At 45.2% G+C, this 12,773-nt stretch overlaps 4 protein-coding genes across 4 annotated transcripts; 3 read left to right on the forward strand and 1 right to left on the reverse strand.

Annotated features, from left to right (window-relative positions):
* Positions 1-1,251: 1,251 nt before the first annotated feature.
* On the forward strand, positions 1,252-2,261 carry F5B22DRAFT_619752 (uncharacterized protein). Its single transcript, XM_047975793.1, has one exon. It carries the CDS (start codon positions 1,778-1,780, stop codon positions 1,994-1,996), a length of 219 nt encoding a protein of 72 aa, XP_047827594.1. The 5' UTR covers positions 1,252-1,777; the 3' UTR covers positions 1,997-2,261.
* Positions 2,262-2,917: 656 nt separating this feature from the next.
* Positions 2,918-6,477, forward strand: F5B22DRAFT_619753 (DNA polymerase phi-domain-containing protein). Its single transcript, XM_047975794.1, has 3 exons — positions 2,918-4,207; positions 4,276-4,672; positions 4,725-6,477. Exons 1-3 carry the CDS (start codon positions 3,175-3,177, stop codon positions 6,340-6,342), a joined length of 3,048 nt encoding a protein of 1,015 aa, XP_047827595.1. The 5' UTR covers positions 2,918-3,174; the 3' UTR covers positions 6,343-6,477.
* Positions 6,478-7,199: 722 nt separating this feature from the next.
* F5B22DRAFT_386046 (uncharacterized protein) lies at positions 7,200-10,506 on the forward strand. Its single transcript, XM_047971337.1, has 6 exons — positions 7,200-7,966; positions 8,116-8,797; positions 8,863-8,984; positions 9,078-9,562; positions 9,697-9,930; positions 10,101-10,506. Exons 1-6 carry the CDS (start codon positions 7,684-7,686, stop codon positions 10,326-10,328), a joined length of 2,034 nt encoding a protein of 677 aa, XP_047827596.1. The 5' UTR covers positions 7,200-7,683; the 3' UTR covers positions 10,329-10,506.
* On the reverse strand, positions 10,318-12,559 carry F5B22DRAFT_386040 (CwfJ C-terminus 2-domain-containing protein-like protein). Its single transcript, XM_047971336.1, has 3 exons — positions 12,427-12,559; positions 12,118-12,361; positions 10,318-12,051 (listed from the first exon to the last, which is right to left on the reverse strand). Exons 1-3 carry the CDS (start codon positions 12,438-12,440, stop codon positions 10,684-10,686), a joined length of 1,626 nt encoding a protein of 541 aa, XP_047827597.1. The 5' UTR covers positions 12,441-12,559; the 3' UTR covers positions 10,318-10,683.
* Positions 12,560-12,773: the final 214 nt, after the last annotated feature.

Consider the following 12,773-nt stretch of genomic DNA (forward strand, 5'->3'; position numbering starts at 1 on the left):
TTAAATTTTATTTTTAATATTATTTTATTATATTAATACTTTTAATATTTATCCTTTTAAATATAATATAATAATCCTATTAAATTATTATTAAAATATTAAATTTTAATAAAATAATAATATTTTAAAATATTTTAATAAAGTTTTAAATTTATAATTTATTATTATTAATAATTATTATATAAATAATTTTAAAGTAATTTTTATTAATTATATAATTAATTTAATTAAAAAGTATATTATATTTAATTATAAAAGTATTTTATTAAATTATTTTTAATAATTATATTATTATAATATTATTATATTATTTTTTAAACTTTTTATTATTAATATTTTTATTTAAAATTAATATTAATTTATTAAAATTATTATATTTTAACCTTTATTTAATTATAGCTTTAATATAAATTACTTTTTTTTTAAATTATAATATTTTTCTTTATAAATTTCTTTATAAAAGTTAAAAATATTTAAAAGTTTAAAAAAGTATTAACCTTTTTAAATATTTATAAAGGATTTAATCTATTATCTTTTAAATATTATATACCTTTATATATATTTAAAAATAAATAAATTAATTAACTTAATTTTTAATTAAATATAATATAATATTATTTAAAATAATAAATTTTATTAAATTTAATTTAAATATTATATATTTATAAAATATATTTATAAATATTAAATAATTAAAAGGTAAAAAAAAAATATACTTTATATAATTAATAGTAAAAAAATATTAATTTTAATTAAAAATTTAATTTATAAATAAATTAGGTTTATAACTTTAATAAATATTTATAATTAATAAAATTAAATTAATATTTTTAAATAACGTTTTTAAAGTTAAATTAAAAGCATTATTTTATTATTAATCCTATAATAAAGTATATAGAAAATTTTAATTATATAGGTATTCCGGCTAATCCTTAGAGTGTAGCGCCCCTATTAAAAGCGCCCTTATAGGTACGCTTTTATTGGGGCGTAGTACGCCCTTGTTAGGGGCACACTGCGCCATTAGCAAAAGCGCTGCGCCACTAGCGAAAGCGCTACGCCGCTAATAAAAGCGCTGCGCCACTAGCGAAAGCGCTGCGCCGCTGGTGAAAGCGCTGCGCCGCTGGTGAAAGCGCTGCGCCGCTGGTGAAAGCGCTGCGCCGCTGGTGAAAGCGCTGCGCCGCTCCGTCACAGTTGTTTTATTTTGCATAAAGGGCCTTGAAAATCCATATTAAAACTCGTAACCTGCTATAAAACATACCAGAGCAGAAACTCAACTGGTTAATGGCTTCGGCGGATGTGAGCAATTATCTAGCATAGTATAATATTCCACATGGATATAATGTTCCACATGGAGACTTAGGGGCTCATTTCGCCATGTATCCAAACTCCCTAGTGATAGCCTTGTTAAGTGATTAAGCTCACGAGTTTTCGTGATGAAATTCAAATGGTATCCGCACTATCATATCCATAGCCGGCTTTTTCTCGCTTGTGATACGCGAGAGTCGTGTCATGGAGATTCATCTTACACAGCTGCCAGCTTGAAGCGCCCGTTCACATCCTGAAATGTTATTTTGATCGTATTAGACCCCCGCTGAAACTTGTACAGAGCTGGGACTCATGTATTCTGTTCTTTTTGCCGTCTCATGGAAGTCACCGCTAGGTTAGGGTGAGGGAGTTAGAGGGAAAGTAGCTTGATTTAGGCGTATTTTCCACTCATAGTTATTATATCTCCTCTTCCACCGTCATCTGGCGCGCTTTGGCGCACCACTTGTGTTGGATGATTCCTGCTGCAACACAAGTATTATCTCTCCATGGCTGCTCTGGATACTCCGCTATTATTCTAGTTGTCATCGCTAACGGTATGACTGCCGAATCTGCAGTACTCCACGGTAAATGGTCAAATCTAGGTACTCTCGCTCATACCTCCCTACTCTGTTTTACGTGCTCAAGCCAGTTATTGCCGGTTCATGTCTGGAAAGCAACTATGAGGCCATAGACCAGTACAAAACCCCGTATAAGTGAATCTCTATGAAGAAGCTACGAAGTGGACCATAGTAGGCATATGAGCTTACAGGAAAAGGGAAAGTTCTGTGCACAACAGCACGTAATAGCTGCTCATAAGGAGGCAATTAGATTCCAAAATTGTATATGATATGTAGCTACCTACATAGTAGTCAGGGTTATATATTAAGCAAGGCATCTATGGAGTGGACCTTACTGGCGCCACGTCTTCACTATAGTCTTTTTTCTGGATCTTTCCCTTCGACTCTCTAAAAAGCTCATTACTGCCATATCAAGCACCCCTTTTCTTGACACTCAAAGGGTGAGTTGCGTTTCTCCTCTCAGATTGAACCTTATTCTTACAATCTGATTACATTTGGGGGCTTCTCGACCATAAACTTGTTCTTCACGTTGTAGATCTTTGATAATTCACGGTATCTTTCGAAATGAGTAAGCTGTGCCATTGTTGGTGCAATTGTCTCTTCTTACTGTTGCTCTTATAATTTTAAAAGCTGTTGGCTATTTCAATCGATTTGAAGAGCAAATCTCTATACCAGCGAACCCTCTTCCTGCTATCGTTAATTGTTTGCCAACGAACGGTAACTTTTCGATAGCGACCGAGTTTGCATAGGAGTCAGCTCTTGAATTAAATACATTATACTCTCCAAACAATAACGATTCAACATCAACTGTGTAGTAAAAAAAACCGTTCCAGTATAGTATGTCTGCTCCCTAAACCTCTTTCAGCTCCTTGCCCTTTCTTTTCCCTTTTGCTAGCCTAGACAATGAGTAGAAAGATATCAGTACATTGTGTTGTCACTTGAAGTTCTGGTAGAAGTACCTATGGCGCGACGCTAATATTCCTCACTAGGTTAGGTAGGGTGCAGCATTAGCAGATACGCTAGTACAGGACAGGCCTAACCGGCCCCTGAAAGGTAGGGCAGGCTCTCACCGCCTAAATTTGATGGAGACATCACAGGGCGGTGAGCTGAATCCTTGTACAATACTGCCTGGCAGAAAAGAAAAAAAGTGCCCCTCTAACTGCACTGCGCATTCGCTTGGTTTAGGACGCCTGGAATGAATGATGAGCTCCATGCGGCAGACATAGTGGAATGATCTGAGATTTCTCCTCTTTTCTCCTCTTCAATCGCAAAGCAAACACTTAGATTCGGCATGGGAGGGAAGCGCAAGCGCGGCGCCAACAAGGCCGGTGGCGTAAGCGGACAGCCGTCCCAGAAGCGCTCCAAACCCGACGAACCTGCTACCAATGGCGCTCAATCAACACCCCTTGACCTCGACAATTCGCCCTTCGCAGACGAGAACACCGGCGAGAACCGTAAACGCGAAGCTAAGATTTATGACCTTCTAGGAAGCCTCGATAACGACGAGCGTCTCGCTGCCGCCGATGCATTGATCACAGGCTTGCTCGCTGGTTCCGAGCCCGCCCTGAAAAGGCACCTCGAAAAGCGACTGTTTCGTGGCCTCGCCAGCTCTCGCAATGCGTCCCGTCTCGGTTTCAGCCTTGTTATCACTGAGATTCTGCGACAGCTGTTCGGCTCATCGGACGTAGCCAGCACCAAATTCCCGGGCCTTACATTTGATAAAGTCCTGAGTATACTGGTTGATGCGACGTCAATTGGTGGGAACGTCCCTGGCCAGGAAGAAAGAGATTACTTCTTCGGCCGATTGTTTGGTATACAATGCTTTGTCGAAGCCAAGATCCTGTTCGCAGACAGCACACGATGGCCTAAACTCCTAGAGTTGCTACTAGACATGGCGCAGAAAAAGGTCTGGATTCGATCACACTGCGGTTGGGTCATAGTGGAATGCCTTCCCCAGATGGGACAAGAAAGAGCAGAAGCCGCACTTCGGGGATTTGCCGACCAAGGTTTGGGAAAGACTGCCGAGGGGGTCGGCATTTGGCTGCGTGCTCGAAGCTGCTATCCGGGCATTAAGCTCCCAGCGAAACCCTGGGTCGATCCTCTAAGCCCTGTTTCTCTACCCGAAGTCGCTCGGGTACTCAAAGAAAACGTCGCAAACGATAACGGAGAGGATGCAGCAGTGCCTAAGCTAAAACAAAGCAACTGGACAGCACAGCTACACTTTGTTTGGGACCTGATTCTGGCGACATTATTAGAATCGAGCGCTACGGATAAGAAGTCTACGAAAGATCAAGTAAAACTTTTCTGGACGACCGTCATTGATGGTGAGTTGTTTCCTCGGACTTGTTCCTATACATACGACTTAACACCCTGACTAACCACCCATTTGTAGATGGACTATTCTCCAAGAATGCTTCAGACGGCCAAAAATTCCGCGGCTTTATGCTATTTCAGAAATACATCCACGGTCTGGCTTCTGTAGATAAGTCCTTGGTCAAAGAGCTCTTCACACGTAACTTGATGAAGTGTTTAATCAATCAGGCAGCCAAAGAAGATCGCTATCTTCACCGCGCCGCTTTAAAAACACTACAGTCGATGGAGAAGGCAGTGGAGACGCATCCTGAGCTACTGGTCATTATTCTGAAAGAGCTCATTGGAAAATATGGGCTTTATGATTTTGATCAACGTACGGCTTCCAAGACAATCGAGAATCTACTGCAATGGGTCACCCCAAATAATTCTAAGAAGGTGCTGAAGCTTCTTCGTGAACCTGTTATGAATCTAAAGGAGTAAGACATCTTGCCTTTTCTTCTGTCCGAGTATCTGTTCTAACTGGCCTAGTGTACCTGAAGATGCTGAAAAGCTGCGACAAGCCTATGCGGACTACATTTTCAAGATGACTGTCCAGGTGAAAATGTCCGCAACCGATTCTAAAGATGCTGATAGCAAAAGCGCTCTTGAGATCGGTGTCAAAGAGCTTATTTCCTGTGCATATTCCTTACAAGAAGAATTTACCCCCCAGCCTTCAGACAAGACTAGGGATATATTCCGCAACCGGCTTGCCTCAGCTTTCTCCAAAGTGGCCAAGCAATCCCAAAATGCTGAGTATCTGTGCGATGCTGTGAGATCAGTGAAACCAACTGCTGTGGCAATGAACAACGAGATTGAGGTTAAACGCAAGGACGCCTTGAAAGCAATGGCGAAACTTCTTGAAGTTTCCAAAAAATCGGGCGATAGTTCCGGCAATCTCTCAACTGGTCTCGCTTTACTCTATTCAGCTACCCTTCTACAGTTGTACAATGGTGCACCAGACGCGTTCAGTATCCTGGAAGATATTGAAGCCTGTTCCGAGAAGGTGAAGAGCAAGGAGGCCGGGGCGTCAGAGCTTCTTATCGAGATTCTTTTCGCTTTGATTCCTCGGCAGTCTCCTATGCTGCGTCAGATTAGCGAACAGGTCTTTGATGCGTTCGCATCACAGATATCATCTGAAGCTCTTCAACTACTCTTAGAACCATTGGTAGCCGAAGAAAACTCGAAAGGCTACCAGGCGCTATTTGAGAATAATGAAGATGCCGACATGGAAGACATAGAAGAATCTAATTCAGGTAGCGATGACGCGGACTCTGACGAAGACGAAATATCTGAAGTTGGCTCCGACGTTGAATTCGTGACGCTTAATGACGCTGATACAAAGTCGGACGGAGACGCGGAGGAGGACCAAAATGAAAACCAAGAAGAGAAGGATGAGGAAGAAAACGAGGCTGAAGATGCTGATCTTGCTGCGCTTGACGATGCACTTGCCAAAGTTCTCAACAGTCACCGCCTTGACAAGGACCAAGAGGCGGAGTCATCTGATAACGATTCAGACATGACTGATTCGGAGATGATGGCATTAGATGAGAAGCTTGTCGATGTTTTCAAGCATCAGATCAAGAACACAAAGCGCAAGAGTGAGAAGAAAGATGCCAAAGAGTCTGTTGTTCTTTTCAAGCACAGAATTCTAGATCTGCTCAACATATTTGTTAAACAGGAAGCATCAAACGTTTTGGCCTTCGACCTTCTTCTCCCACTCATGGAACTCGTGAGGACGACGACTGTCAAACCTCTTTCTAATAAAGCAATGAATATTCTCACAGATTTTTCGAAGGCGTCGAAAAAGATCCGGAGTAAGGATACCCAGGTCGATACGGAAGCTCAAGTCACTCTATTACTGAAGATCCATGAGGAGGCTTCGAAAGATATGTCCCATGCTTTTGCCAAGGCTGCGTCGATGGCAAGCTTGCTAATCGCATCTAGCCTATGGGCTGCTGACCAAGAGAACATCGATCGCATCAATGCGGTGTATGCGCAGACCTTTGCGGATTGCCAAAAAGGGAAAATCAAAATCCAGGGTGCTTTCTTTTCAGACTGGATTAACTGGGGCATGGGTCATGCCAACAATCAAAACGCTGGAGAATGATAGAGATTTTTTACGCATATTAAAACGAAAGTCTCGGAGGTTGTTTGTAGCTTAGGACAGATACCCCTTTATATGTATATATGCCAAAACGGATTACTTGCTCTTAATGACGAGGGTATTACCTATGTTGATGATTTGCTTGTCACCGAGCTTTCAGTGCTTAACTTAACAATGTGGCAGTGCCCCCCGGCCAAGGTAACATCACCTGACCTAGTCAACGTCCTTCCAAAGAATTACCTGCTATGCCCACGATCTGGATCTCGTTTCTCGAGCGTTTCCATCGGTCCTTCTTCTGATACAAGACAGGAATGTTTCATTTATCTATCTTATCTCCGTGCCGAGTTCCGGTTACGCAGCAAGCATGTATGGTGATACAGGTGGCTTGTAACACTTTCTCCGTTCGCTCCTATCACGTACCTGCAGCCCGCAACCACACCACATCGACCGATCGCTTGTCTAAGTCCCTCTATATCAACCCGTGTGTTCGTTCCCCGGATCGAGAAGGGAATACTTCAGACTCGGATGAGGAATATGCTGTACGGTAGCCCGAGAATATACTAGCGGACAGACCCATCCTCTTGTATGGCAAGCAAGCGCTGCAGAGATCACCGTGTTAGCCATCGGTAAGTATGCAGATGCATGCACTATTGCCCTTCTACCTGTCTATGTCCGGCATCTATTTCCTATTTCGGAATTGGAAAAAGCAAAGAGATGCATCTAGTCGGCGTGCGTGCGTGGGCTGAAAAGTAAGGTCGTGGATATATGTATCTAGCTAAGTAGCTGATATATTCGGATTAGTTCGTTCGAACTTGGGTTAGGGAGAAATTGAATCGCTTTATCTATGTATTAAGTGATGGGCTCGGCGAATCGGAGGTTTATATCTAGGTAGATCGGTCTCGGTGTGCGGAGAGCCTATTGGAATTTGAATTGGGTCGATTTGTTTTTTAGAGAATGGTCATATAGGACATTAGCTTCGTGGATGTCTCGCTGTCTGTGGTGTGAGACATGGCGTTTGTAGCGTCGTGCAGGATACTAGCTAGATAGATGGTATGGTCGTCACATCACATAGTTCAGGTAGATAAGTATGGATGTAAGGTATGCTGCGTGTTCCCCGCGCGTGAAGTGTAGATATGGGTGTAGGGCGGCGGCTGGTGGAGGTTTTGTGCATGTATGCCATGTCATGCACACATGTCGTGTCGGCGGTGATACAACTAGATAGCCTGGGTAGTTGGTTGGTGTATGTAGGTACTGATCTCCCTCTCCCTTCTCCCTCTCCCCGTTTCTTGGGTCATTGCTACGTTACGGATGTTGGGTTGGGTTGCGGAATAGACGATCGATACCATGGCTCTCAGCGTCGCGAGCTTCTTCCCGCAACTCGCCGGCTTGACCTCCGATTCGCCCAACTCGAGACCCGTCGCTCTAGGTGGCCAGAGCTTCACTCATTGTTGTCTCTTGGCTGTTAACGAGTCGCTTGTGTATTCGGACGGGAACCTCTCGTATGCGAGCCCTTCGTTCATCGACCCGAGAGTCTCTATTGAAAGCTTGCAAAATGCGGTGCAGAACGACGCGTTCCCGTGTGGTGCTGAGTTTACTGGCGATAAGAGCGGTGCGCCGGTTGTAAGTGGTATGTAGAAAATACCAGGATTTCGCTTGTTGCACTATTCTGGGATGAAAGTTATATACCACACTACCTACTTGTCTTTCTTTGCCATCCCTTTATTTCATGCTGATGTATAGTTGTGTCTCGCTCAAGCAACATTCTGACGGGAACAGTAACGTACAACTGGTGCGCAGACAAATGCCCAGGATGGGAGATATCGCATTTCAACGTCCTGCAGCAATGGGTTGGGCCCCTTGTTCAATTCATCGTGCCGTGTCTCGCATTTTGCACCAACGTCCCACGCACGAGAAAGTTGGGAATCCCGGATATTGTGTTTAGGGCGCATCCCCGGACTGTCATCGGCCTGGCCACGTATTGGGTCAGGCTCCTAGGCGCTCTCTTGCTCATGCTGCTCGACACCGTCGTGTGGCTGTCCATCTGCTTCGCCTTCGCGGGACCCATGCTTTTAAGCGCTGTGTACGAATACGCTCTCGATCGCAAGGTCCTAGAGTTTCTCTCGCCGCCTAAGGGACACCCACCGAACATCCCAATGAGGCTGCGGGCGCAGCTGTTGCTTGCTGTGGTATGTGGGAATATCCGCATGGCGATGCGCGAGAGGTCGGATTCAGACTCTGCTGAAGATGGGACACGTGCTGATGCGGAGAACGGATTGGGATACTCAGAGAGCGATAAGATGCCCGAGACTACTCACCGGGTCGTGCATAATAGTATTTGGAAACGCATTATGACTATGGTGGATGAATACGAGGCTATTAGGTTGGATCCTGATGGGAGTGGGAAGGAGGTTGTTTCATTACCGACCAAGCTGAAGTCTTTGCTCAATTCCCAGGCAAGGTGAGTGGACTCGTCTCACCCACCCCCTGCTATCTTTCTGCTTGCTTATAGTTGCGTCCTGGCAGCTTTGGATCTACTGTTGGAGCTTCGATCCTGTTCTTTGTGGGCGGGTTCATCTACACCGTCATCGACAGCGAGAGTAGTCTGAGCGACAATGATACCGCTCATGCTTTAGCGTTCGGCATGTGTAAGTATGATCTCCCGTATTTGTCCAATCAATACTACTCATGGCCATGCTGGGCTGGCAACAAGCTGAATGCTCACCAATATGTCCGAGTAGGGTGGATGGTGATCCCCTATCTAGCGATCATAGCCTGCGCCATGCTCGCAGCCAACAGCCCCAGCACCCTCGACGGCATCGTATACGACGGCGCCAACACAGCAGTGCCCGATAAATACGAAATGAGCTTCCTCAGATCGCGCATCCAGAAAGCGAAGACGTACAAGCCGATCGCTATGATCTTTCGCCTGCTCGAAGGGTACAATCCAGTCGAGCTCGCGTTCGAAGGCCGGTTTCGCACGGTCAAGTTGTGGAAACGCGGCCTGAATAAACGCCAGTGGGTGCAGGAGGCCGTCAACGACTACGAGGCGTCGATGACGATGCATAGGCTGGGCAAGAGTATAGGGCCGGTGAAATTGCGCAGACAACTCACGCTTAATGCGCAGGATTGCGCCTATGTGGTTGTTAGTTCGCTGTTTCTGGTGCTCGCGCCGACTGCGTTGGCGTTTCTTTTGTCCTACCATACGCCGCGAGCAGGTCTGTCTGTAAGTTTCAATACGATTATTTAACCGTTTGTATTGTTGCACTGATTCACTATTTTCTACGCTGATGTTATTCGATATATCATCTCGGTATAACATGCGAAGAACAGTGAAACGGGTCTCTAACAAGGGAATAGTGCCGTAGCCTAGTATACCTTGTCTATGCTATCAGTCAGGTATGCGAGATGATTTTGTGGTCTTTGGCGGCACGACTGCGTGTCAAGTACGGCAATCGGTGGTCTGTGACAGTACCCATCGCGAAACGTTTCTGCTGGTATGGGCAGGTATTTGTCGGAGGGTTCGCCATCTTTGCTGCCGTAGGCGGAACATTGCTGCAGCTACTCGGGGTATTTAGGAATTGCCTATGCTCAGTGAGTTTTATCCATGTCTAAGATCCCGATTTGTGGTCATTGACATCTCTCTATTCTTGTTTCTTCTATCCAAATAAGCTGTTGTTAAAGCTTCGTTTGGCGGGTGGTATACAAGAGTGCACCTACGAAATCACATATGGATATTAATACTCACATTTTCTTGAATCCAGGTGCCCGCGACATATTGGCCGTATTTGAACGGTCCGGAAGCTTACTTCGCAATAAGCACCAATAGTCAAGAAGCGATTGTAGTTGCCGAGGCCTGGTGGACCACGACTGGCAGCACGTCAGTTGGGTTGATAAGTATTATCACAGCATTGGCTTGGTGGCATCAGCGCAGATTACGGAAAATGTTCAAAGAGCAGGCGGACCAACTAGAAAATGACGAGATATACTGAGTTTAGAACTCGATGTTTAAATGTTCATGCCAAATTGAGACGCATCTAAATAGTAAAACAACGCTCTTTAAACTATGGAGACGACGGTTGGTGTTTTCTTAACACAACCTAAATATCTACCTATAGTTATGATGATGACGCCATCTAGAACCTGTTGGTATCTATCGGTTTGTGAGTGCAGGTTACATATAATACAAAACATGGCGGATATAGTACCACCATAGATCAAAGCATCGCAGCGCCAGTGACATGTTTGCCATTGAGAATAGAAGAACTCCGAGAAATGCAGGTCCAATGAATGCGGGTATCTTAACTTTTCCGACCCAACAACGCCAACGCAACAGCAAAGGAAAAGCTAGCCTTCGAGGCTAAAGTCCCAAGGCTTGAAAGCCGCTTTGAACTTTTCGACATCTTCAAGCTCTTCTGCAGTGGATTGAACAACGTCCCTCCATAAAAGTCGAGCCTCGAGGCCTAGGAGTTTCGCCATAACTTTACGGCCGAATTGAAGATCGAAGCGGAAGCTATCATCTATTCGCATGACGAGCTCCTTGCTTTGGATACCAGTTTCTCCATCATCAGACCATATCCATACGCGAAAGAAGTCACTCGACTCGTTAGTAGCGGATCCCAGAGCTGTTTCCTGAAACTTGGGGTACTTCAGGTTGTCGGCTTCGACTTGAAAAGCGGCCTCAACAAGACCCTTGCGAATCAAGTGATGCGATACAGGCAAGAATTGCCAATGGGTGTGAATACCATTTCGGCGACTAATTTCCCAGGTCACTGTGCCAAGTTTGAACTTTGATTGATTAGCTACCATGGCTTGCAAAGCTTCCTTAAACCGGGTCATTTCATTGAAAACGTTGTCGGCCTCGGCTCCCATCGCCTGGAATGTTGGCTCATGTGAAAATGGGATAATCAACTGATGGCATGGGAAATCAAGGCCAGACGAGACGAAATAGTCCTGACCGGGTAAGGGACCTTTGGCAGTGGTCACATATGTCTCTGAACCAATGCAGCAAATCATGTGCTGGTCTATATCCACATTACTGAGGCAGAAAAAGCAGCGGTCCGGACCCGGGGGAGGCTCGCGCTTGGACTTTTTGTGTCGACCGCCGCCACGCCGGTCATGGCTGCTGTCGAATCGGCTGAACTGGCCCTCGTCATCTGGTGCGTGGCGCTTTCTTGTGTGAGAGAGAAATGGAGAAGGGGTACAGCCTGGAGGGACAGATGTAATAGACTCTCCAGGTGTGATATTGAAAGCATAGAGAGCTTTGGCCTTGGTGGAATTACCAAAGGGCGCAAGGGAGAGGAACCGTGTGATTGCTTTGCTATCAGTTTCCTCATCGGGAAGTGGGTGCAAGAATGGCTCGCGCTCGTAGAAAAATGCGGTGGGCGATGCTGAAAAATGATATCGTGGTTTAAGAGCGGTGCACAGCTCTGCTATCTCTTCCGAAGCTAGGACAACGTCCTTGTCTTCTGGCGCAATCGCCACAGTAGAGTTGGTCGTAACACCGGCGGGCCAGGATGTGGTGAGAAGAATATCCGCTGTATTCGCGCCTCGCAAAGCCTTCGCATCGCTTACGGTATGGAAAGGAAGATGTTGATCCTGGGACTGGCCGCCAACGATAGATGCATCCAAAACTCCTCCCAACGTGACGATGCGTATCCCATCCGATGTCTTCGTCGTGCTACGTTTTCCGAGGTAATGAAGATTCTCGCACACCTACACGGGCGTTATTTAGCAAATAAACAGCTGCAACACAGGACGGAATGAAACTCGGAGTCTTACGTCTTCATCCTTTAGGATGCGCCGAACCACGGCATCGGGCAGTGGTGTTGTGCCAACCGTGAAGTAGGTTGTAAGAGGCACGCGAATCGTGCCGTCGAGAAGCTTGTGGACTGCCTCGTCATCTTGACTAGCGCTGAAGAGATTGCCGGTGACAATGGCAAAGGAGAAGTTTTGTTTTCTATGCAATGTCTCGAGCTTTGCGAATGCCTCTTGAAGCTTGCCGCTCACGCTGCCTAGTACAATCCTGTTACAATTGCGATTAGTGGCCTGCAAGTGGGTGCAATTCACGGAATGATGATGCGAGCCTACACTTTGGCTGCCATGGCTTGCCCGGGAAGCTGGAGACCCTCGAAAAGAGAACGCGACGGGGACAGGAGGACTAGGTAGCAGCAAGCCAATCCGAGAGGCTGTTGGAGTATTGATTGAAGGAGGATATCGTGATGAGGGACCAAGGGATAGGTACCTACAGTAGACTTGCAGACAGGTCTGTAGGTGGGTAGCTTTAATGACGGTAGCGTAGTTGCGTAATTGCCTTTTTAGGTAAAGCGCAGACTCAATCGATACTTTCTGATAAGATTATTTTCCCATCCAGGGGTCTGCCAAAGTCTTATCTAGCTTATCGGCTCTTATCCTCGTGCATTAGCGTTCCCGAGCTC

This window comes from Xylaria bambusicola (assembly GCF_022495145.1).
Source record: "Xylaria bambusicola strain CBS 139988 unplaced genomic scaffold F5B22scaffold_46, whole genome shotgun sequence".
Taxonomy (NCBI): Eukaryota; Fungi; Ascomycota; class Sordariomycetes; order Xylariales; family Xylariaceae; genus Xylaria; species Xylaria bambusicola.